The following is a 25,371-nucleotide window of genomic DNA, read 5'->3' as shown; positions in this document are numbered from 1 at the left end:
GAGAGAATAAATATTTCTGGAATTACTACAGAAATAGGTGTTGTGAGTAAGAGCCATGAACATAAAACATAGGGTAGCAAGGCGTTGGCCTCTACCTGAACAGTACTCTCTGTGAGTGTTACAACACCTTTGAAATTCATACAGGGAGTGCCTAAAATGGTAGGAGAGTTCACGGTTGAGGGAAACAAAATCAGGACTCATTTGGATATAATATAGTGTATATGTTTGAATAACATGGGCCTTGGCTATGTTTCTGGAATGTTAAAATGAAGTGTACTTTGAATTATGAATCAACTATCTAAATAATATATTTACTTCAGATTCAACTTTCATAAATTCTGCAAGTGGAAAAGACTATACTTACATTGAGCTTCTGAGCACTGTAAGGAAGAAAAGGAGGACAGTTAGCAGTCATACCAGTAGAGGTCAGAATTGTCTCAGAAAAGCGTTGTCAGAACACTAGTTGTCCAGACAAGGCTTGGCCTATACCGGCAATCTTACCATCAAGGGCCACTTGGTATCTGCCTTTGTACATTTCACATTAGGATTCTGTGCAGTAATACACATGACTCTTCTCTTGCTCTAATAGTCTCTACACAACTTTTCAAACATAGACTAAATATGCATCCTCATTTGAGTGTGTTTAGTAGGTTTGAGAAAACACATTCAAAGAAGCACTCTTTGTCAGGAATCCAAAATCAGATAAAACATCAACAGCCATCTTCATAACTTGTTTATTTCGTAACATGTCAGTTTAGCTACCGGTTCTCTAAGGCTATGGGTGGGAAAAACCTGTTCTCTCCAGTGTTATAGGCATACAGGGACCTGTGGCTCAATCTCTGACTCCTACATATTCCACAACCTGAATAAACTCTTTCTATGTCCCCTTGGGACAGCCAGGTCATGACACACACTCTTGAGGGGTTCTTTATCAGAGGTGAGGGTGATATGTGTAACAATATAATTTTTTTGCACATCAGGAAGGGTTATTTACATTTGTGATGGTTGGGAAAAACCATCCTGTTCTTTCCTTCTCCACCATGGTTTCCTTTATGCCATGAAATGCTACACTATTAAAAAGATCCTGTAATTGTACGATACACTACAGGCTACAGGTTGCAGTGAAAGTACAATAAACAACAAGTTACTGAATTGTGTGTATTTATGCCAACCGTCAGTGGAAGTGTTGTACCAGTTTAAAGGGATTCTGTTGTATAGTTTTAGCCAGTACTCCTGAAAATAGTGTCCATGAGCCAAAAGTGGTCGCCAAAAATTGAGTACTACATCATGTATGTACATATATGTGCAGTAAGTAAACGCCCCATCGATCTCACTCTGCTGTTTGTGATTTTTTTGTAGCTGTCACTCAAATGGTGAGGGTCTGAATCTCATTGGCTGGAAATCAAATTGCTAGGTGGCTAGGTGGGGGGAAATGTAGGGAAAATCGCGCAGCACAGCTTCCAGAAAAAAGTCACTTTCAAACTAGGGATTTTGTGGCTAATTGACAGTAATTCTGCTCATAGATTATGCATGTATGAACTGGACATTGACAAATTCCACCAAAAGCTGGGGGTTTAAAAAATATTAACTAGTCACCAAATGTAATGAAGCATGTCTTTAAGTGGTTGATAGCTATGTTGTCAAATGTTGAGCATCTCTTTTCACACTGTCAGTTCTGCCATATTTGCAAAGCATGTGACAATACAGACCTGCACTGTTAAGGGGTTACTGTACATTTCACAGTACGTTAATGGCAGTTAGTTGCCTGGAAGATGCGGTGAATTTTGTACTACCTAACTAGCAACTAGCTGTCACTAAGTTAAAACGTCACAGTAACTTAACCGTGATTCTACATCTGCATTGCTTGCTGTTTGGGGTTTTAGGCTGGGTTTCTGTATAGCACTTTGTGTCATCGGCTAATGTAAAAAGGGCTTTATAAATACATTTGATTGAAATTTGATTGAATACCCAGTAACTGCTAGTAACTTATTTGCAATTAGCTGCCAATAACGTATTGTGCTTTAACTGAAGTTTACTGATTACAAGATAAATCAGATTGTATTTATCACATGCTACGAATACTGTGAAATGTTACAGTTCAAGAAAGAGTTAAGAAAAGATTTACTAAATAAACTAAAGTAAAAATAGTAAAATAAAAGTACCATAATAAAAATAACAATAACAGTGCTATATACAGGGGGTACCGGTACAGAATCAATGCAGGGGTACAGTTTAGTCAAGTTATTTTGTACATGTAGGTTGGGGTAATGTAGGGGGGGGGGGCGTGTCAATGTAAATAGTCCGGGTGGCCATTTGATTAATTGTTCAGCAGACTTATGGCTTGGGGGTAGAAGCTGTAAAGGAGCCTTTCGGTCCTTGAATTGGCGCTCTGGTACAGCTTGCTGTGCAGTAGCAGAGAGAACATGACAGTCTTGGTGTGTTTGGACCATGACAGTTCGTTGGTGATGTGGACACTCTCATCCCACTCCACTACAGCCCTGTCGATTTTAATGGGAGTCTGTTCGGCTGTTGGAAAATAATTCCAGGTGAAGCTGGTTGAGAGAATGCCAAGAGTGTGCAAAGCTGTCATCAAGGCACTTTGAAGAATCTCAAATATAAAATGTATTTGGATTTGTTTAACCCTTGTTTGGTTACTACATGATTCCATATGTTATTTCATAGTTTTGATGTCTTCAATATTATTCTACAATGTAGAAAATAGTTTTTTAAAAATAAGAAAAACCCTGGAATGAGTAGGTGTCCAAACTTTTGACTGGTACTGTACTTAATTAAGTATCAAAAGTAAATGTATAAACAATTTTAAAAATCCTTATAATTAAGAACCAGATGAGACAATTTTCTTTTTTCTAAATGTACAGATAGCCAGGGTCACACTTCCAACACTCAGACATAATTTACAAATTAAGCGTTTGTGTTCCATTAGTCTGCGAGATCAGAGGGAATAGGGATGACTAGGACTGTTCTCTTGATAAGAATTTGACTATTTTCTTGTCCTGCTAAGCATTGAAAATGTATCGAGCACTTTTGGGTGTCAGAGAAAATGCATGGAGTAAAAAATATTTTTGTTAGGAATGTAGTATAGTAAATTTAAAAAATCCAATTAAAATGTAAATAGTAAATTAAAGTACAGATACCCCTAAAAATGTACTTAAGTAGTACTTTAAAATATGTTTACTTTAGTACTTGTCACTACTGGCTAGGACTGTCTGGAAGTGGGGAGGGGAAAACTAGCTGTTATTGGCAGAGAGGTTTGGAACTCTTTCTTATTGGTCTATACCGAACAAAAGTATAAACGCAACATGTAAAGTGTTGGTCCCATGTTTCATGAGCTGAAATAAAAAGCACAAAAAGTTTATTTCTCTCCAATTCTGTGCACAAATTTGTTTATATCACTGTTAGTGAGCATTTCTCCTTTGCCAAGTTAATCCATCCACCTGACAGGTGTGGCATATCAAGAAGCTGATTAAACAGCATGATCATTACACAGGTGCAACTTGTGCTGGGGACAATAAAAGGCCACTCTAAAATATGCAGTTTTGCCACACAGCACAAAGCCACAGATGTCTCAAGTTTTAAGGGAGCATGCGATTGGAATGCTGACTACATGAATGTCCAACAGAACTGTAACCAGAGAATTGAATGTTATTATTTCGTCCATAAGTCGCTGCCAACGTCTTTTTAGCAAATTTGGCAGTACATCCAACTGGCCTCAAAACCGCAGACCACCTGTAACCACACCAGCCCAGGACCTCCACATCCAGCTTTTTCACTTGATGAGTATGTGCTGAGTATTTCTGTCTGTAATAAAGCCATTTTGTGGTAAAAAAACATATTCTGATTGGCTGGGCATGGCTCCCAAGTGGGTGGACCTGTGGCCATTGCTGCACCCCTGCTCATTCATGTGAAATCCATAGATTAGGGCCAAATGAATGTATTTAAATTGACTGATTTTCTTCTATGTTGCGTTCATATTTTTGATGGCGTCACCAGGCAGGCCAAAACTCCATCCCACCAAAACAGGCTGCAATTTCAGGTAATCTTTTCAAAAAACTCTTACACGAAAAGGGCATTACCATAATTTTCCCAATTTCACAGTATTATTCCAACCTCATTGTGCGGAAATATACTGTTCATAAAACACAGGAAAGTCATTACATTAGCTTGACAACTACTAAGCATTCTTTGTGGTGAGCACACTTAAGACTCTGCCTCACCTGGCCCCAGCCTCTTGGTTGAAAGCCAACTGACCTTCCTGCACCACCATCCATCAGCAAGCTTGACATAGATCAACCACAGTAATTTACTGTACATTTGACAATAACTACCCGCAGCAAGCTGACAGAAAATGATTGAAACATAAAATTCATGGCAACTAACTTCAATTAATTTACTGAAAACTGCACAGTAACCTCTTACACAGTAACCTCTTAACAGTGCCACTCCTGAATAAGACAAATTCTGTGCTCAAATTTCATCGACATAATGATAAAACCACTGAAACGGGTACAACACTTCCACTAACGGTTGGAACAAATACAACTTATTTCAAACCATGCCTGGGTAAAAAAAAAAAAACATTATACTACATTTTGTGCACATGTACCCTTAAAGGTACTGACCAGTACCAGGTGAGTACCTAACAGTGTGTGCCATAAGCACATCTGAAGTATCCTATAGGTCATTATCAATAAATATCACAATAAGGTGCAGACCATTCGATTTGCCTGCTGGAGTGATATTACAACTTGGTTATAACTTGGTTGTAATCATCACCTCTTAAATAGAATAGTCAGAACTACAAATGTTGTCCTATCTGGGTGATGTTTTTTCTCACCTGAATGATCTGAATCTAGGATTACAGGGACTCTCCGCAACTATATTCAATGTGCGGGATAAAATTGAGGCTATGATTAAGAAGTTGGACCTCTTTTCTCTCTGCATTAACAAGGACAACACACATGTCTTTCCATCATTGTATAATTTTTTATGTGCACATGAACTCAAGCTTACGGACATTGTCAAATGTGATATAGCGAAGCACCTGAGTGAGCTGCGTGTGAAATTACGCAGGTACTTTCCCGAATCGGACAACACAAATAACTGGATTCAGGATTTGAAATTGCAACAAACGGTTCTGTTAAAATGTTATTTAATCAGAAGCCACCGCCAGATTTCTGGATTGGGCTGCGCTCAGAGTTTCTTGCTTGTCAAATCGCGCTGTTAAGACACTGACGCCAATTGCAACTACGTACCTATGTGTTGAGCACTCGTAAATGCATTATTCTGCGCTCTGGTACACTCAGACAAGAGTGCTCTGAAATCGGAGAATATTCTTTTACGAAAGCACCCGAATTTTAAGAATTTACGAAAGCACCCGAATGCCCATTGAGAACGCACAACGAGTATACCATTTAGCTAAGCTAAGAATGACGGGAATAATCAAGTCAATACATGTTGGGTAGTTAGAAAGCCTATAGTTAATATACTGGCAAGTTTGATGTATAACTACTAGCGTTAGGTAGATAGCATATCATTACAGCAGTATGTACCGGTATGTTAGCTATGTGGTTTGTAAGGACAGCGTAGCTAACAAATTGTCAGCCAACATAACGTGTAAGGTATCTTATTTGAAAAGTCATTACTTTATTACATTGAGTAGCAAGCTACCACAGGTTGAATAGTCTGTTGTTCAGTTATTAGCCCCCCTCCCCAACTTGCAACAAATACTTGTTCCTCGCCCTCTTCCAAGCGTCATTCTCCACCTGAGTCGTCAAGAATTTGTATGAAGAAGTTTGTATGAAGGTCTGGTTATTCACAGGCAAATTGTTATATGCTATGGAGGTACATTTGTGTCTTTTTGTCAAGAGCGAAACTTTATTTTCAATAAAAAATTATTGTTCTGAAAGCAAAAAAACGAGGCTACAAAGTAAAAAATAACAATCAAATATTTTGTAATAGAGAGCACAACGTTATGCATTTTATTCCCCCAAAAATATTTAGAGAACAAAAAATGTTTTTGAAGACAAAACTCCTATTTCATTTCGTTATCAACCACCTTCCATTTTGGCCATTTTTTGAGTGTCAGTTTGGCTATACCCAATACTGTTCAGCCTTTCTTTCCAACACAAAGGAAGTCATAGCGGACACCTACGAAGGACTGTGTGATTATGGCATCTCAGGTAAGCAGCACTGGGCTTTCTTCTGTCCAACTTCTACATAGCTAGTAGTTAGCCCCTATGATTCAGTGTCAGTTCATAACATTCTACTATATTTTTTATTTATTTATTTATTTAACCTTTATTTAACCAGGTAGGCAAATTGAGAACACGTTCTCATTTACAATTGCGACCTGGCCAAGATAAAGCAAAGCAGTTCGACACATACAACAACACATAGTTACACATGGAGTAAAAACAAACATATAGTCAATAATACAGTGAAAAAAAATAAGTCTATATACAATGTGAGCAAGTGAGGTGAGATAAGGGAGGCCACACATTTGTGGCCTGCTGGAGGTCATTTTGCAGGGCTCTGGCAGCTCACCTCCTTGCACAAAGGCGGAGGTAGCAGTCCTGCTGCTGGGTTGTTGCCCTTCTACGGCCTCCTCCACGTCTCCTGATGTACTGGCCTGTCTCCTGGTAGCGCCTCCATGCTCTGGACACTACGCTGACAGACACAGCAAACCTTTTTGCCACAGCTCGCATTGGTGTGCCATCCTGGATGAACTGCACTACTTGAGCCACTTGTGTGGGTTGTAGACTCCGTCTCATGCTACCACTAGAGTGAGAGCACCGCCAGCATTCAAAAGTGACCAAAACATTAGCCAGGAAGCATAGGAACTGAGAAGTGGTCTGTGGTCACCACCTGCAGATCCGTTCCTTTTTTGGGGGTGTCTTGTTAATTGCCTATAATTTCCACCTTTTGTCTATTCCATTTGCACAACAGCATGTGAAATTTATTGTCAATCAGTGTTGCTTCCTAAGTGGACAGTTTGATTTCACAGAAGTGTGATTGACTTGGAGTTACATTGTGTTGTTTAAGTGTTCCCTTTATTTTTTTGAGCAGTGTATATTATTTTGTATGCATATTGCATTATTCCAATCGAATAATGAACAACCAAAATACCAGTCTGGTGTTAAGCTTTCTGTGCTGTATTGACGTATCCTGAAAATGACATCTGCTGTTTTAGATTGGACAGTCATATATCTCAGTTATTGTTTTCATATTTACAAAAAATAAGCTTTTTTTTTTTTTACTTTCAGAGTGCGAGCTGATCAAGGGGTCGAAAATGTAGATATTGCCAGATGTACAGTAAAAGTTGGAAGTTTACATACACCTTAGCCAAATACATTTAAACTCAGTTTTTCACAATTCCTGACATTTCTTTCTTCAATCACATTCCCAGTGGGTCAGAAGTTAACATACACTCAATTAGTATTTGGTAGCATTGCCTTTACATTTTTTAACCTGGGTCAAACATTTCGGGGAGCCTTCCACAAGCTTCCCACAATAAGTTGGGTGAATTTTGGCCCATTCCTCCTGACAGAGCTGGTGTAACTGAGTCAGGTTTGTAGGCCTCCTTGCTCTCACAGGCTTTTTCAGTTCTGCCCACACATTTTCTATAGGATTGAGGTCAGAGCTTTGTGATGGCCACTCCAATACCTTGACTTTGTTGTCTTTAAGCCATTTTGCCATAACTTTGGAAGTATGCTTGGGGTCGTTGCCCATTTGGAAGGCTCATTTGTGATCAAGCTTTAACTTCCTGACTGATGTCTTGAGATGTTGCTTCAATATAGCCACATCATTTTCCTACCTCATGACGCCATCTAATTTGTGAAGTGCACCAGTCCATCCTGCAGCAAAGCACCCCCACAACATGATGCTGCCACCCCCATGCTTCACGGTTGGAATGATGTTCTTCGGCTTGCAAGCCTCACCCTTTTTCCTACAAACAAAACGATGGTCATTATGGCCAAACAGTTCTAATTTTATTTCATCAGACCAGAGGACATTTCTCCAAAAAGTATGATCTTTGTCCCAATGTGCATTTTGCAAACCGTGGTCTGGCTTTTTTATGGTGGTTTTGGAGCAGTGGCTTCTTCCTTGCTGAGCGGCCTTTCATGTTATGTCGATATAGGACTCATTTTACTGTGGATATATATACTTCTGTACCTGTTTCCTCCAGCATCTTCACAAGGTCCTTTGCTGGGATTGATTTGCACTTTTTGCACCAAAGTACGTTCATCTCTAGGAGACAGAACGTGTCTCCTTCCTGAGTGGTATGACGGCTGTGTGGTCCCATGGTGTTTATACTTGCGTACTATTGTTTGTACAGATGAATGTGGTACCTTCAGGTGTTTGGAAATTGCTCCCAAGGATGAACCAGACTTGTGGAGGTCTACAATTGTTTTTTTGAGGTCTTGGCTGATATCTTTTGATTTTCCCATGATGTCAAGCAAAGGGGCACTGAGTTTGGAAGTAGGGCTTGAAATACATCCACAGGTACACCTCCAATTGACTCAAATGATGTCAAAAATTTGGTCAAAAAGCCATGACATCATTTTCTGGAATTTTCAAAGCTGTTTAAAGGCACAGTCAACTTAGTGTATGTAAACTTCTGACCGACTGGAATTGTTATACAGTGAATTCTAAGTTAAATAATCTGTCTGTAAACAGTTGTTGGAAAAATTACTTGTGTACAAAGTAGATGTCCTAACCGACTTGCCAAAACTATAGTTTTGAAATTTGTGGAGTGGTTGAAAAATGAGTTTTAATGACTCCAACCTAAGTGTATGTAAACTTCCGACTTCAACTATATGTTCACTGTCTAAGGAACAGGCCGTGGAAGCTTATTATTGGCAAAAGCGTCCATAACCAGAGGTAATTAAACTGTTCTGTGTTCTTTTTCTCTCTTCCTTTCTGCCTGTCTTGTTGTACATGGAACCTGTCTCACATGCATTAATTAAAAAACCCTTCAGATGTCAGCTGTTCATTTTCAGATTTACACCACATTAACACGCAGACATTTTCACTGAACTATCAATCCCCTGTTGCCGCCAAGTCATGATTTACCTGGTGGTTAGCCTTGCAATAAGTGATGAGACACATAGCCCAATATTTTTTTATGTTTCAGGTACACTCAGATAGGCGTCTGCGTCACATACAGTCAGTAACCACTCACAACTTGCATTTCTATAACCTCAGACCCAACTATTCATGGAGGAAGACCACATTACCACAGAGATTACGTTCCCCCCCCCCCCCCCCCCCCACAAAACCTTTTCTTTTTCTCTGTTAGAGTAGAACAATTATGGAGAGATGTTTGGAGTGCTGTGACATGTCAGTCCTACAAATTGCTACACAGTTTGGAGGAAGAAGGCTGACTTGACCTGTCAAATTCTATCCACCTCTTCTGTGTGGGATATGTGTTTTTTAACCTTAATTTAACTAGGCAAGTCAGTTAAGAACAAATTCGTATTTACAATGACAGCCTAGAAACAGTGGGTTAACTGTCTTGTTCAGGGGCAGATCGACAGATTTTTACCTTGTCAGCTCACGGATGCGATCTAGCAACCTTACACTAACCACTAGGCTACCTGCCATGTTCATACCTCGTCTGTGGGTAGGTCTGCAGCATTTCACAGAGAGTTGGAATAATCACCCTTTAAGTACAGAGGCGAACCTGACACCTCACCAGCTGTTGCCTTAACCCTACACAACTGATTCAAATGATCAAGTCATCAAGCTTAAAGTGGTATTTATGTATTAATTTGTGATCTTGTAATGTAAAAAGTCCAATAACGGACATTATCGTTTATTGTTTGTCCACATGTGTCTGTTTTTTTAGCATACAATACTCTGTAGCCACTTAGTGTGGACACCAGGGGAGACTACACACAGATTCCTGTTTAACAATCTCTTTAACTACCTTATTTTCTCAATAACAGTCTCTCTCCTTCACGTCATCCCTCTCCTCCCTAAATCCTCTAGGTTATATCAGCTGTGTTGGTGAACCCGTCCCGCATCTGAACTGGCTGACACAGAGGGCACAGCATGATCAGAGGTGAGAGGTCGCTTGGTCAGGTCAACAGGAAGTATGATTAAAGAGATGCTTTACATTGAAATACAGACAGAGATGTAGTAGTTCCAGAGTAAATGATCCAAGGTCAGTTTTGCATTTCACCTCCTGATGATTATGATGACTGACCGTGTTAGAATAAAAAAACAAGGCTTAATCGTGCTCTCTCTATCCATCTGTCTCTCGTCTGCAGGTATGTTTTGATGTGAGAGAGGAAGCCAGTCCTGTCATCGCTAGCTATAACCGCTCTTAAGATAACCGTCGGGCCGACTGGGAGCCTAAGGCTGGTTAGGAGACACCCCTAGAAACACTATGTAATTGTGATGAACTGAGAGAATATTAGGGTAGCACTGATTCATTAATCATATGCTTTCTTCCCTGCTCCTCTGTTTTACCTCTTTTCTGTCTTCTACACCCCTCTCTCCACCTCTTTCTTTATAATGCACACCATGTGCATTGAAGAACAGATTGAATATAATATTTATAATGCATGTATTATGTATTTATAACACCTGAATAATGAACTTTAAATAAAGAGTTTCACTTTCTCCACTGGTTGAAATTAAGTATCTGTCACGTTCCTGACCGGTTTTCTGTTATTTTGTATGTGTTTGACGGTCAGGGCGTGAGTTTGGGTGGGTAGTCTATGTTATGTGTTTCTATATTGGTAATCGGGTGACCTGATATGGCTCTCAATTAGAGGCAGGTGGTTTTCATTTCCTCTGATTGAGAGCCATATTAAGGTAGGTGTTTTCACATTGTTTGTTGTGGGTGGTTGTCTCCTGTGTCTGTGTCTATATATGTTGCGCCACACGGGACTGTTTCGGTTTGTTTGTTCGTTCGGTTTATGTAGTCTGTTCCTGTTTCATGCGTTCTTCGTGTCATGTAAGTTCTTATGTTCAGGTGCGTCTACATCGTTTATTTGTTTTGTAGTTTGTTAAAGTGTTTTCGTGTTTTTTCGTCTTTACTTTAATAAATCATCATGTCATATCACGACGCTGCATTTTGGTCCTCAAATCCCTACTCCTCCTCTTCGTCTGAAGAGGAGGAGGACACCCGTTACAGTATCTCATTGAAATACTACACCTTTATTTCACCAGGTAGGCCAGTTGAGAACAAGTTCTCATTTACAACTGCGACCTGGCCAAGATAAAGCAAAGCAGTGCGACAAATACAACAGAGTTACAAATGTACAGTCAATAACACAATATAAAATAAATAGATGTTTCTATGTACAGTGAATGCAAATGTAGAAGAGTTGGGAGGTAGACAATAAATAGGCCATAGAGGCAAAATAATTACAATTTAGCATTAATACTGGAGTGATATATGTGCAGATGATGATGTGCAAGTAGAGATAGCCTTTACTTAAATCATGTTTCTAGTCTATTGCATAGTTACAATGTGTAATCATTGATGTACCAGGTGTATAATTGTAATACATACATGCAGACACAGAATCATTCAAAGAATGGAGTTTGATACACCTGGTATTGGAAATGACTGAGAAATAATGTCAGAGATTCATACTTGAACTGCACCTTTACTTGCCAAGGAAGAGTACATGAGCAGTGAATATATTCAATGTACAGGCTACAATGTGGGGATCTCATGCATGGTAATACATACAGTACATGTAAATAGGACTTGCATCCTTGGCACAATAAAGTTATTATATTCTACTCAATCCATAGGCTTCTTTAATACCATTCAAACTTGAAGTCGATACAACTACTATGATAGCTGAGGTTCATAGGTTCTAAACTAATATTCATACCAAACGCTTTAGGGTCCATACACAGATGGGCTACATACTGTAGCTAGCTACACAGAAGCACATATAATACTTACATTTGCTTCCACCTTAATGTTTTGTCAGCCATCTTTGCTGAAGAAAGTCACAAGCGACGGATGGCTCGTGTCAAATTTGTCATTGGAACCACTCGATATGATTGGTCATATAAAAACCTTTGGACCCAAATGCATATAGAGTGCTCTAACTCAGCCTTGCGGTCGTTGTCCTGTTGGAAGGTGAACCTTTACCAGGTCCTGAGAGCTCTGGAGCAGGTTTTCATCAAGAAACTGTACTTTGCATCGTTCATTTTTCCCTCGATCCCGACTAGTCTCCCAGTCCCGGCCTGTCATGTGCCTTTTACTGAGGAGTGACGTCCGTCTGGCCACTCTACCATAAAGGCCTGATTGGTGGAGTGCTACCAAGATGGTGGTCCTTCTGGAATGTTCTCCCATCTCCACGGAGGAACTCTGAAGCTCTGTCAGAGTGACCATTGGGTTCTTGGTCACCTCCCTGAGTAAGGCCCTTCTCCCCTGATTGCTCAATTTGGCCGGGCGGCCAGCTCTAGGAAGAGTTGGTCGTTCCAAACTTCTTCCATTTAAGAATGATGGAGGCCACTGTGTTCTTGGGGACCTTCAATGCTGCAGACATTGGTACCCTTCCCCCGATCTGTGCCTCAACAAAATCCTGCCTCTGCCGTCTACGGACAATTCCTTCGACCCCATGACGTGGTTTTTGCTCTGACATGCACTATCAACTGTGAGACCTTATATAGAAAGGTGTGTGCCTTTCCAAATCATGTCCAATCAAATGAATTTATCACAGGTGGACTCCAATCAAGTTGTTGAAACATCTCAAGAATGAACAATTGTCACGTGTGCTCCTTCTCCGGCCTCTAGATCACCAGGCTGGTCGTTATGGCGCACACCTGTCACCATTGTTGCACATACCTGTCACCATCATTACGCGCACCATCAGTATGACCTGGACTCCATCGCTGCTCGTTATGGCGCACAATGGTCACCATCGTTATGTGCGTCTTCAGACTCACCTGGACTCCATCACTTCCCTGATTACCTTCCCTATATATATATATATATGTCACTCCCTTTGGTTCCTTCCCCAGATGTCATTGTTTCTGTTTCATGTCTGTGTGCTGTTAGTGTTTCTTGTTCCGTTTATTTGATTAAAACACTCACTCCCTGAACTTGCTTCCCGACTCTCAGTGCACATCGTTACAACAATGGAAACAAGATGAACCTGAGCTCAATTTTGAGTCTCATAGCAAAGGGTCTGAATATTTATGTAAATAAGGTATTCCAGTTTTTTTATATAAATTTGCAAACCTGTTTTTACTTTGTCATCATGGGGTTTTGTGTGTAGATTGAGGAAACTTGTATTTAATCCATTTTAGAATAAGGCTGTAACGTAACAAAATGTGGAAAAAGTGAAGTGGTCTGAATACTTCCTGAATGCACTGTATGTCCAGAGACCAGTGTAGTGTGTACCTTTAGATGCTATCAGGTGGTGCCCAGCAGGGTTTTCCCCATTCTTACACCACACAGGGAAATGGAACAGAAAAATGGTTCCCTTTATTGTATGATTAACTGTTATAGAACACACTCTCATACAATGCATACACTCAATAGACACACACACACACACACACACACACACACACACACACACACACACACACACACACACACACACACACACACACACACACACCCACACACACACACACACACAGCCATTTTCCTACTATTTTCTCTGTGCTCTGATGTATCATGGTAACTTGCCAGTTTCCTGGTCCAGACCAACACAATCTTAATGATTAGTCAAAACTAAACATTCCACCAACACAAACCACAGGCCTTGGCTGATGTCCTGCGATCCACTCTGTTTACCAGACGGCTAAACATTAAACCAACATCACCGGCTCACTATACAAGCCCTGTTCTCTCCCACACATCCACAGCTATGCAGTCCAGTAGATGATGAGATTCATTTACTCAACTTAACATACTGGTTACTGTCTGGTTAGAAGAGTCCTATCCTTCATTACATCAGCCATAATAAGGGCACACTTCACAACTTAGGTAGAACAATGATGAGGAAGTTGATTAAAATGTTGTAATATAAAAACCCGAACCCAGATCCAGATCAAAACCTGGACCGAGAGCAAAACCCGGACCCAGATCCAGATCAAAACCTGGACCGAGAGCAAAACCCGGACCCAGATCCAGATCAAAACCTGGACCGAGAGCAAAACCCGGACCCAGATCCAGATCAAAACCTGGACCGAGAGCAAAACCCGGACCCAGATCCAGATCAAAACCTGGACCGAGAGCAAAACCCGGACCCAGATCCAGACCAAAACCTGGACCGAGAGCAAAACCCGGACCCAGATCCAGACCAAAACCTGGACAGAGAGCAAAACCCGGACCCAGATCCAGACCAAAACCTGGACCGAGAGCAAAACCCGGACCCAGATCCAGACCAAAACCCGTACCCAGAGCACAACCCAGACCCAGATCCAGAGCACAACCCAGACCCGGACCAGACCAAAACCTTGACCCAGACCAAGATCCAGACATTTCAGAACCAGACCTCCAGATAGCAGCACAGTCATTGGGACATTCAGTGGGGCAGGAAGATGTCCTCAGTCATCATTTCCCCCCCCCCCCCCCCCCCCCCCCCCGCTACTCTCTGGAGACCCTTCTCCCCTCCTTAGCCTTTCAATCGCTATTCATATCACCAACCCTGCCCTTCCTCCCCACTCTCTCCCTCCCTCCCGCCTGCCACCCCTCCCAACGTTCCGCTCTCTTCTCTCACCCCCCTCTGTTCTCCTATTCTTCCTGAAGGCCAGGGGCACGGCACAGGGTGTGGGTTGGTGAGGTTCTCTGATGTAATGAAGGTCTGGCAGTGCTCACATTGTGATAAAGTGAAGGGACCGAGACTTACTGGCATCTTGTAACTTGAAATACAGCTATAGATGTTTTTCATAAAGTGACATTAACAATCTGTTACCCAGACATCACGTGTTTGATTCCGAAAAACATTTCCATTATTTATAAGGGAATTTGGAGGGTACAGTCGTCAAATTAGGACTTGAACCTACAACTGTGCGGTTGTCAGTAAAAAAAACTAAAACATTATGTCAAAAGGTCCAAACATCTTCATAGGGTTGTTGATGTTATACTATGAATGTTATAAAAATGTCATGTTCACCAGATATTTGTGTATATTCATACATAGAAGGAGGAACTAATTGACTGTAGTTCTGCTGTCTGTGAATTGTTGCGTGACAACATAGACACCTGTGTTCCACGCCTTTGAGTGCATAATGTTGTCGCTTCTGGAGAATTGATATTATAGCCCTGTCAAAGCCAACAATCAGATGATATTTGACATTAAAGGGGGGCTTCTGGGGGCTCCCGAGTGGCACAGCAGCCTAAGGCACTGCATCTTAGTGCTTGAGGCGTCACTACAGACACCCTGGTTTGAATCCAGGCTGTATCACAACCGGTCGTGATTGGGAGTCTCATAGGGCGGCGCACAATTGGCCCAGCGTCATCCAGGTTTGGCCGGTGTATGCCATCATTGTAAATAAGAAGTTGTTCTTAACTGACTTGCCTAGTTAAATTAAATACAATTAAAGTGGCAGTACAGTCAGAAATGTGATTTTCCTGTTTTTTTATGATATTTTATGATTGATATTGTGAAAATGATAATAATGGCCTTTCAGTGTAAGAGCTTTTTGAGGAAAGAAAATGTCTGGAATTTCAGCCTGTTCAGGTGGGAGGGACTTTTTGGCCCACAACATGACATCACAATCTGATCTGATTATTCTGACCAATAACCCACATGATCAGACTGAGCAAATCAATGGCAAAATTGGGCTCAAGGAAATAAATGAAACAACATTTTATTGAGTGGGGGCTTTAAGACAGTATAATAGCACTGAAATAATGTGTTTAATATCAATTCACTAGACCAGGCTTAATAACCATAGAATAATCTAAATCTATATTTAAAGATGTATTCTGTTCTGTGGGTGTTTCCCGAGCCTTTAACAACCACTGAAGGGTGTTTGCAGAACACAAGTCTGAATATAGAGACATTAGAACGAGAAATTTGCAACGGGTGACACACTTTTACGACTTGTCAAGTCAACTTGTGAAAATGTAATGCAGCACTTCAGCATCAGCAGATACAGTTCCTCTTCAGAGGAAGAGAATATGGTCCCCAATTATAGTAAGTTACTAGTGGTGGATCAACACTCACAGACGAATGGTTCCTGGACTCTGTGAGAAACTGACAACAAGAACATGATTGTCGCTACTATGGCAACCTTATGTGTTGATATATTTATGTTTTATTGACCTCTGGGGATATGAGATCCGAGATCACCTGGCATGAGCTATTTGGGAGACACTAGCTACTGTACTAGGGCATAACAGTAGGCAAGAGTAAGGACACTCTCCTGTTTACAATATTCTGGGAGCCTTATCATCATCCTCACCCCCCAGCCCTTCAGTACTCTACTGTAGCAGATCCACAGTCCCCCTGGGTCATACTGACCGTTGATTTCTTTCCAGACAAACATTTTCCAAGACCTGACTGCCATAGGCCAAAAGCTAAAGTCTTGACCCCCTAAGTTTTTCAGTACATGGTTTAGATCAGTTTTCTGCAGTGTTTACATGCCATAACAGATCCAGTGGGAAGCTACAGTAAATTGTACCAAAAGTAGGTGAATTCGTTAAACATTATATAAGTTCTTTATCAGTACCAGGGAATTATGAATATAATTGTTGCTTGACCACAGCATTTTGCAGATAACGAGAACTGAGAAGCACTATCGTCCACTTGATTGTCTCATGTTACAGGAGCACATTCAAACACAATTCTGATGCTGTGAAATTATAATACATTTGTCTCAGACTGTGCCTGTGACCTCCTGTATGGTGTATCTCTGCCCCTTGGCTCGGCCAGGCCGACTCAGAGAGAGGAAATAGCTGTGCTGAGCATTAAGTAAACATTACATCAACCCTGAGTGGGGCTGCTCTGCCCACCCTGCCCGCCTCCATCACTCATACCCATTTGCTCTCTCTCTCTGCCTAGCTTCTGATAGAATTTCAGTTCCTTCCTTCATAATAACAGTCCCAGTTGAGAAACAATGAAGAAATCCCTTTCGAGACGTTTATTCAACGACCAAACCCACTCAACCCAATTCCTCATGGCTAGATAACAAGAAAGAAAGAACACAGAGGGAAATCCCAGAGGCTTTTGTTTGTGATTAGTACCGCAGGGTCTGTCCTGGGATAGGTGGTGGTGCTGCTCTAAAGTAGCAGCAGGGTCTGTCCTGGGATAGGTGGTGGTGCTGCTCTAAAGTGACAGCAGGGTCTGTCCTGGGATAGGTGGTGGTGCTGCTCTAAAGTGACAGCAGGGTCTGTCCTGGGATAGGTGGTGGTGCTGCTCTAAAGTGACAGCAGGGTCTGTCCTGGGATAGGTGGTGGTGCTGCTCTAAAGTGACAGCAGGGTCTGTCCTGGGATAGGTGGTGGTGCTGCTCTAAAGTGACAGCAGGGTCTGTCCTGGGATAGGTGGTGGTGCTGCTCTAAAGTGACAGCAGGGTCTGTCCTGGGATAGGTGGTGGTGCTGCTCTAAAGTGACAGCAGGGTCTGTCCTGGGATAGGTGGTGGTGCTGCTCTAAAGTGACAGCAGGGTCTGTCCTGGGATAGGTGGTGGTGCTGCTCTAAAGTGACAGCAGGGTCTGTCCTGGGATAGGTGGTGGTGCTGCTCTAAAGTGACAGCAGGGTCCGTCCTGGGATAGGTGGTGGTGCTGCTCTAAAGTGACAGCAGGGTCTGTCCTGGGATAGGTGGTGGTGCTGCTCTAAAGTGACAGCAGGGTCTGTCCTGGGATAGGTGGTGGTGCTGCTCTAAAGTAGCAGCAGGGTCTGTCCTGGGATAGGTGGTGGTGCTGCTCTAAAGTGACAGCAGGGTCTGTCCTGGGATAGGTGGTGGTGCTGCTCTAAAGTAGCAGCAGGGTCTGTCCTGGGATAGGTGGTGGTGCTGCTCTAAAGTAGCAGCAGGGTCTGTCCTGGGATAGGTGGTGGTGCTGCTCTAAAGTGACAGCAGGGTCTGTCCTGGGATAGGTGGTGGTGCTGCTCTAAAGTGACAGCAGGGTCTGTCCTGGGATAGGTGGTGGTGCTGCTCTAAAGTGACAGCAGGGTCTGTCCTGGGATAGGTGGTGGTGCTGCTCTAAAGTGACAGCAGGGTCTGTCCTGGGATAGGTGGTGGTGCTGCTCTAAAGTGACAGCAGGGTCTGTCCTGGGATAGGTGGTGGCAATGCATGACTTGTTGTTCCAAGAGTAACATATCCAGCCAAGTAAAGTGTTATTCTTTCACTTATAAATGATCTGGCTCTAATCAAAGTACATCTAGACAACTGGTGGGGGGCTAGATGGGTGGAGGGAGGGTGGGTCTTCAAAGTTAAATCAATGTGGCCTTAGATGTCCTCTTTGGTAGTGTGTCTGTGCGTGCTCACGTGCAACCTAGACCTGATTGAGATCTGAAGCTCCTCTGATAGGAGCATTTTTGGGGGGTTTTGAACATTTTAATGCTTCATTGAAACAGAAACTAAAACTGGATCTCATATTTTGTAGTATTTTATGCAATAAGCCCTGAATTGCTGATGCCATGTATTGACCATTGAGAGGGTTTGAAGCCACCGGTCGGCCATATTGGCACTCCCCAGTAAAAGCAGTCCTCCATAGGAATGAATGGAATTCTACAGTGTTTCAACTACATGTTTCAAGGTCAAAATTACATGTATTTATGTATGTTTTGTTGTTGTAGTGGGGACAGTAACATTAATAATCTCAAACAAATATACTTGACAGAAAGTGTTTTTATATATTAAAACAAATATATATAAGTTTAGCTCACATAATATAATTTACAAATATACAGTAAGGTGTCTGTAATAGAATGAATGTGGCAAAAACTAATGTAGACATTGATAAAGGCATTTCTATAGCTTCCAAAATATTTTTTACAACGGTAGAGGAGTGCCAAGATGGAGGCAAGGTGACCCCAACACAGCGACCCCTATCTGTCATCTAGTGTATATATAAATAATATATTTTATTGCTACATTTTAGTATAACTAGGCTGATATTCTGTAGTGCAAGAGTGGGTAGTGCATGGGGAGCCAGTATGAGGGTTCTGAAGCTGAAGTTCTACATTCTACACCGTGGGTAAAAATCTTAGAAACAGAATATATAAATCACTGAGGACCACTGGTGCAAAGTACTTAAGTAAAACTACTTTAAAGTACTACTTAAGTATTTTGGGGGGGGGGGGGTATCTGTACTTTACTATATACATATTTTACAACTTTTACTTCACTACATTCCTAAAGAAAAGAACGCACTTTTTACTCCTTACATTTTCCCTGACACCCAAAAGTACTCGTTACATTTTGAATGCTTAACAGGACAAAATAATTGTCCAATTCAGACACTTATCAAGAGAACATCCCTGGTCATCCCTACGGCCTCTGATCTGGCAGACTCACTACACACTTGCTTTGTTTGTAAATTATGTTCGAGTGTTGGAGTGTGCCCCTGGCTATCCATACATTTTAAAAACAAGAAAACAGTGCCATCTGATTTGCTTAACATAAAGAATTTGAAGTGATTTATACTTTTACTTTCCATACTTAAGTATATTTAAAACCAAATACTTTTAGACTTTACTCAAGTAGTATTTTACTGGATGACTTTCACTTTTACTTGAGTCATCCCATGTGTAACTATGTGTTGTTGTATGTGTCGAACTGCTTTGCTTTATCTTGGCCAGGTCGCAATTGTAAATGAGAACGTGTTCTCAATTTGCCTACCTGGTTAAATAAAGGTGAAATAAAAAAATAAAAAAAATAATTCTCTATTAAGGTATCTATACTTTCCCTCGGGTATGTTAATTGAGTACTTTTTCCACCACTGCACAGTACCACATGTGAACTTATCATTTGAAAATGCTGGACCTCACATGTATTCTTGCTGGTCATGATACCGGCACCACCCATGTACGCTTTAGAAAATTAAAAGAGTTCTAGTAACTATACATATAGAAATAGCACAGAATATACATATAGAAATAGCACAGAATATGCCTACCCAGGCTGAAGACTGCTAGAGCTCAAGACTCATCCATCCCCAAGGCCATAACTGCAGTGAAGGCTTAAGTCTGTTGACTTTGCTGCTCGATCTGTTATTAACTTTTGACCTTGTATTTTGCACAACAACTTGAATATTTGCATTTCTTATTGTACTTGCACTTATTGTATGACTATGTTGTATCATATGGTTTGTGTTGTGTGTTTGGCACTGTATTATGAGAACTCTACTCTTGGAGGGTTGGCAGGTAGCCTAGCAATTAGAGAGGTGAGGCAGTAACCAAAGGGTTGCAGGTTCAAATCCTCGGTCTGTTGTGAAAAACCTGCCACCGAGTGAGCTGGGTACCAGAGAGTTTGCGGCTATCAAATCTTAGATGCCATTGACTGCTGTTGTCCCCTTGAGCCAGGGACTTAACCCCACACAACAACACTGCCCGGTGTGGCAGTGGTCCAAAACCTGTTTGTGTGTTACTCTCTGAGCAGGTCAAATTCCAGTTGGACCTTGTGTGCAGTTAATCAATAAAGTGATGTTCTTCATCTAACCAAATGCTAACTGGTCCAATGTTGGTAGAGCATGACACTTACAACACGAGGGTAGTGGCTTTGATTCCTCCAGGGGATCAGTATGAAAATGTATGTTGCTCTGGATATGAGTGTCTGCTAAATGTAAATCATATTCAAATAGTACATTTCATTTTCACAAAACTCCACATCTTGCACACAATGTGATTACTGGAAAGAACACTGTATCTGCTACAGTAGGCTTGGAGCCCACACTTATCAAACATGAATATATTCCGTCTCTTTCAATGAGGTGGTATACTGTATGTGTCTGTGATGTGTGAAGTTCGTGACAAATGTCATTCTCACTTTGTGGAAAGTAAAAAACAAGGTTCTTTTTCATAAGAAGTTAAGTATCACAACATGGATTGTGTGGCCTTCTATTCTACATGGAAGAATAACAGAGCCTCTCAGGCAGCCATTACACTATTACAGACCGCTTTGACTCCTTCATCTGGTTGATATGACAACACCATTGTTACGAGATGCGACTCCAGGAGATTATCAAACGAATGTACCTTGAACTACCCTTACGGAAAAACCACAGAAATGTCACATGATCTTGTGTAATCTAATGTGATCACGTGATTAAATGTGAAGTTAACATGATAACATGATGAGAACATGATCTCATTTTAAATGAACGTCAAATAAATGGCAACATGTGAGAACATGAAACTACACGCGACAACATGTGAGAACATGAAACTACACGCGACAACATGTGAGAACATGAAACTACACGTGACAACATGTGAGAACATGAAACTACACGCGACAACATGTGAGAACATGAAACTACACGTGACAACATGTGAGAACATGAAACTACACGTGACAACATGTGAGAACATGAAACTACACGTGACAACATGTGAGAACATGAAACTACAAGCGACAACATGTGAGAACATGAAACTACACGCGACAACATGTGAGAACATGAAACTACACGTGACAACATGTGAGAACATGAAACTACACGCGACAACATGTGAGAACATGAAACTACACGTGACAACATGTGAGAACATGAAACTACACGCGACAACGTGTGAGAACATGAAACTACACGCGACAACGTGTGAGAACATGAAACTACATGTGACAACATGTGAGAACATGAAACTACACGCGACAACGTGTGAGAACATGAAACTACACGTGACAACATGTGAGAACATGAAACTACACGTGACAACATGTGAGAACATCAAACTACACGCGACAACATGTGAGAACATGAAACTACACGTGACAACATGTGAGAACATGAAACTACATGTGACAACATGTGAGAACATCAAACTACACGTGACAACATGTGAGAACATGAAACTACATGTGACAACATGTGAGAACATGAAACTACACGTGACAACATGTGAGAACATGAAACTACACGCGACAACATGTGAGAACATCAAACTACACGCGACAATATGTGAGAACATGAAACTACACGTGACAACATGTGAGAACATGAAACTACACGTGAGAACATCAAACAACACGCAACAACATGTGAGAACATGAAACTACACGCGACAACATGTGAGAACATCAAACTACACGCGACAACATGTGAGAACATGAAACTACACGTGACAACATGTGAGAACATGAAACTACACGTGACAACATGTGAGAACATGAAACTACACGTGACAACGTTTCAGCATGTGAAAGCTGAGATGTCAAATGTAATTTAGAATACTCTCCTTTAAAAAGGTATAAATTATATTAATTAAATTTAAACAGTCATGGTCCACTACAGGTTTTGTCTAGCTTATGTTCATGAGCTCACATACACCTATGTCATGCATTTTGAATGCAGTGAGCAGTGTTGCAGTAAAATCATCTCAAGCAAATTTGGTGATACACAAAGCAACTCAATCAACATTATCAGCATCAATTATATAGAAAGAATTGTTATATACATTTCCCATGTTGAATCTCCCTGATGATGCAGTATTTTTGGAACACTTCATACACATGTTCAAATTTGGAATAACTATTCAGCTGAAGTATTCAGTATTGAAGTATTCAGCTGAATAGTTATTCCAAATTTGAACATGTGTATGAAGTGTTCCAAAAATACATTTTCACATGTCATGTGCAATCATGTGATTTCCCACAAGTGAAATCATGTGGTCAACATGTGATTCCAAAAAAAAAAAAAAAGGTTGCCATTTCTGTACCTTTCGAGGTACATTATATAATTTTACGGTCAATTTCTACAGTAATAGTGTTTTGCTATATATTTACTGTGAATCGCAATGCACTTGGGTACTTTTTATCCCATCCTGCAAATTAACTTGGCACACCTCGCTTGCAATTGCATTTAAACTTAAACCTAGGATTTGAACTCACAACCTCTAGATTTAAGGTCCACAGACCTTTCCTCTGAGCCATCAAGTCTGTAGCTAGCCACTACACATTCATTACCTATACACTTAACAAAAGACTCATCTGCGCTGCTATTTTAGTTATCAGTTATTTTTACTGTTCTTTCAGCACTGATTTAATTGACTTATTACAGCAATATTATGGTTTTCTGTATAGCTGCCTAATGTTGGTATGGCATATTATTCTGTTTAATGTTACTCCTGAATCACTATGATAAATATAATAGTTTTTCTTGAGGAATACAGGTGAAATCAGTTATTGACACAGAGATTGTGAGTTCAAATCCCAATGAATAATTATTACTGTGTAAATAAATGTACAATATGTAAGTTGAAAAAACTAAGTTAATAGTACTGTGTGAGTATCATGTTTGCAGGGTATCACTTATCAAATCTTGTGTGAAAATGTAAATCCACATGAGAATTATGATTATGTGAAGTGTTCCAAAAACACATGGTTTCATTTTATTTTTATTTAACAAGGCAAGCCAGTTAAGAACAAATTCTTATTTACAATGATGACCTACCCCGGCCAACCCCCAATTGTGCGCCCTATGGGACTCTCAATCACGGCCGGTTGTGATACAGCCTGAAATTTAACCAGGATCTGTAGTGACACCTCTAGCACTGAGATGCAGTGCCTTGGACCGCTGCACCATTTGGGAGACCCACATGTGAAACTTAATGTGAAATATCACATGTGACGTGTTCCAAAAACACTTGGTTTCAAATGTGCAAAACGTGTAAATGTCACGTGAAATTATGTGATTTTTGTGGTGTGGTTTTGTGATGTGGTTTTTCCTTAAGGGTAGACCAACTAAGTTCATCAATAACTATGTCATGGTGAAATTCTGTGGTGTTTATCAAATGAGTGGGGACATTTTCTCACAATGCATGGTCTCTGTCCCTGCCAGCCATCCAGCCATGTCAGGTTAGTTCTGTCTAGACAGTTTGTACAGTTCACTAACTGGTAATAACAAATCAATGGTTAATTGAAGTAAATGACAAGGAAGTAAAAAAAGTAGCTAAAACATTAACTAACCATGCAGGTGAATGACAAAACTATGATACATATTATAAACTGGGTGGTTCGAGCCCTGAATGCTGATTGGCTGACTGCTGTGGTATATCAGACAGGATACCACGTGTATGACAAAACAATTATTTTTACTGCTCTAATTACTTTGGTAACCAGTTTATAATAGCAATAAGGCACCTTGGGATTTGTGGTATATGGCCAATATACCATGGCTACGGGCTGTGTCCAGGCACTCCCCGATGCGTCACGCCTCTGAACAGCCCTTAGCTGTGGGATAAACATAAGGCAATTCTTGGTCTTGTGGCATATTTTGGTTAAACTATCCCCAATTCAATGGAATTGCAACCCTCTGAATGCACAGTGCATTCTTCCATGCATTCTTCCAACATATGTGCAGTGCACTCTTCCATCACATGTATAGCTGATTCTCAAGATCTTGCACATTAATGAGATGCTATTGAACCCACACTACTACACTGTCTGAGCCAAGGACTACACGCTTCCTGGTAAGTTTGGATTACAATACTGGGTGTGGTGAATATATTTTATATGACATACATCTTTTTTTGTTAACTAGTAAATAGTTGCCTACAGCAAAGTGTGTTTAAAACATTTCTATCTTGTTAACAATTTCTGCTAGTTAGTTTTTGCTACCATGTAGGTTTTAGCTTGCTTGAGCCTGCTAACTGAGGAGTGTTAATTCACCTGTTTCCATACATGTTTCATTTTAAAACATTTATCTTAAAAAGGAGTTGTTTAATCTAACTGCTTAACTATTTATCTGTACATGGAATTGTATTTATTTATTTGTCACTCCTTTTTTCAAATCTTTACAGGAAAATGCTACAGGCACTATCTGATGTGTGGAGACATTTCACTGCAGCTAATGTAGAAGGAAAAGCTGTGTACCTTTGCAAAAACTGTGAAAAATCATATGTGAAGAATGCAACAAAGATGCAGAATCATCTGGTCAAGTGCATAAAGTTCCATCAGCGCTCACAACAAGCAACCCCTGACAAAAGTCCCTCTACTTCTATTTGAGGTGAAAATGATGAATCAGGCATCGTATCGATAGCAACAGCTCATGGTCCTCCTGGAATCGGATGTTTTTTTGACTCAATGGAGGAACATAGTCAGAGAAATGCTGATGAATGTCTTGCTCGAGCAAGGTGTATTGGAAGAGTTCTTCGCCCAGCATACACCCCTCCAACCAGACATGCTTTATCTACTCATTTCCTGGATGCAGAGTTCAACAGAGTTCAAGTGGAGGTCACGCAATGCTCAAATGT

The 25,371-nt window shown here is 40.8% G+C and overlaps 1 protein-coding gene across 5 annotated transcripts in view; it reads right to left on the bottom strand.

The window, feature by feature from the left end:
* Nucleotides 1-25,371, bottom strand: part of LOC129855020 (receptor-type tyrosine-protein phosphatase beta-like) — a 113,268-nt gene that overhangs the window by 69,420 nt on the left and 18,477 nt on the right. For all 5 annotated transcript variants that reach the window (XM_055922261.1, XM_055922258.1, XM_055922259.1 and 2 more), the window contains exon 2: nucleotides 365-380. In XM_055922261.1, the coding sequence (XP_055778236.1) occupies nucleotides 365-380 (16 nt within the window). The remainder of the gene's footprint in view (nucleotides 1-364; nucleotides 381-25,371) is intronic.

The sequence above is a fragment of the Salvelinus fontinalis genome, chromosome 5 (assembly GCF_029448725.1).
Source record: "Salvelinus fontinalis isolate EN_2023a chromosome 5, ASM2944872v1, whole genome shotgun sequence".
NCBI classification, from domain to species: Eukaryota; Metazoa; Chordata; class Actinopteri; order Salmoniformes; family Salmonidae; genus Salvelinus; species Salvelinus fontinalis.
The sequence above is the reverse complement of the archived record's forward strand: the minus strand, read 5'-3'. Positions and strand labels throughout refer to the sequence as shown.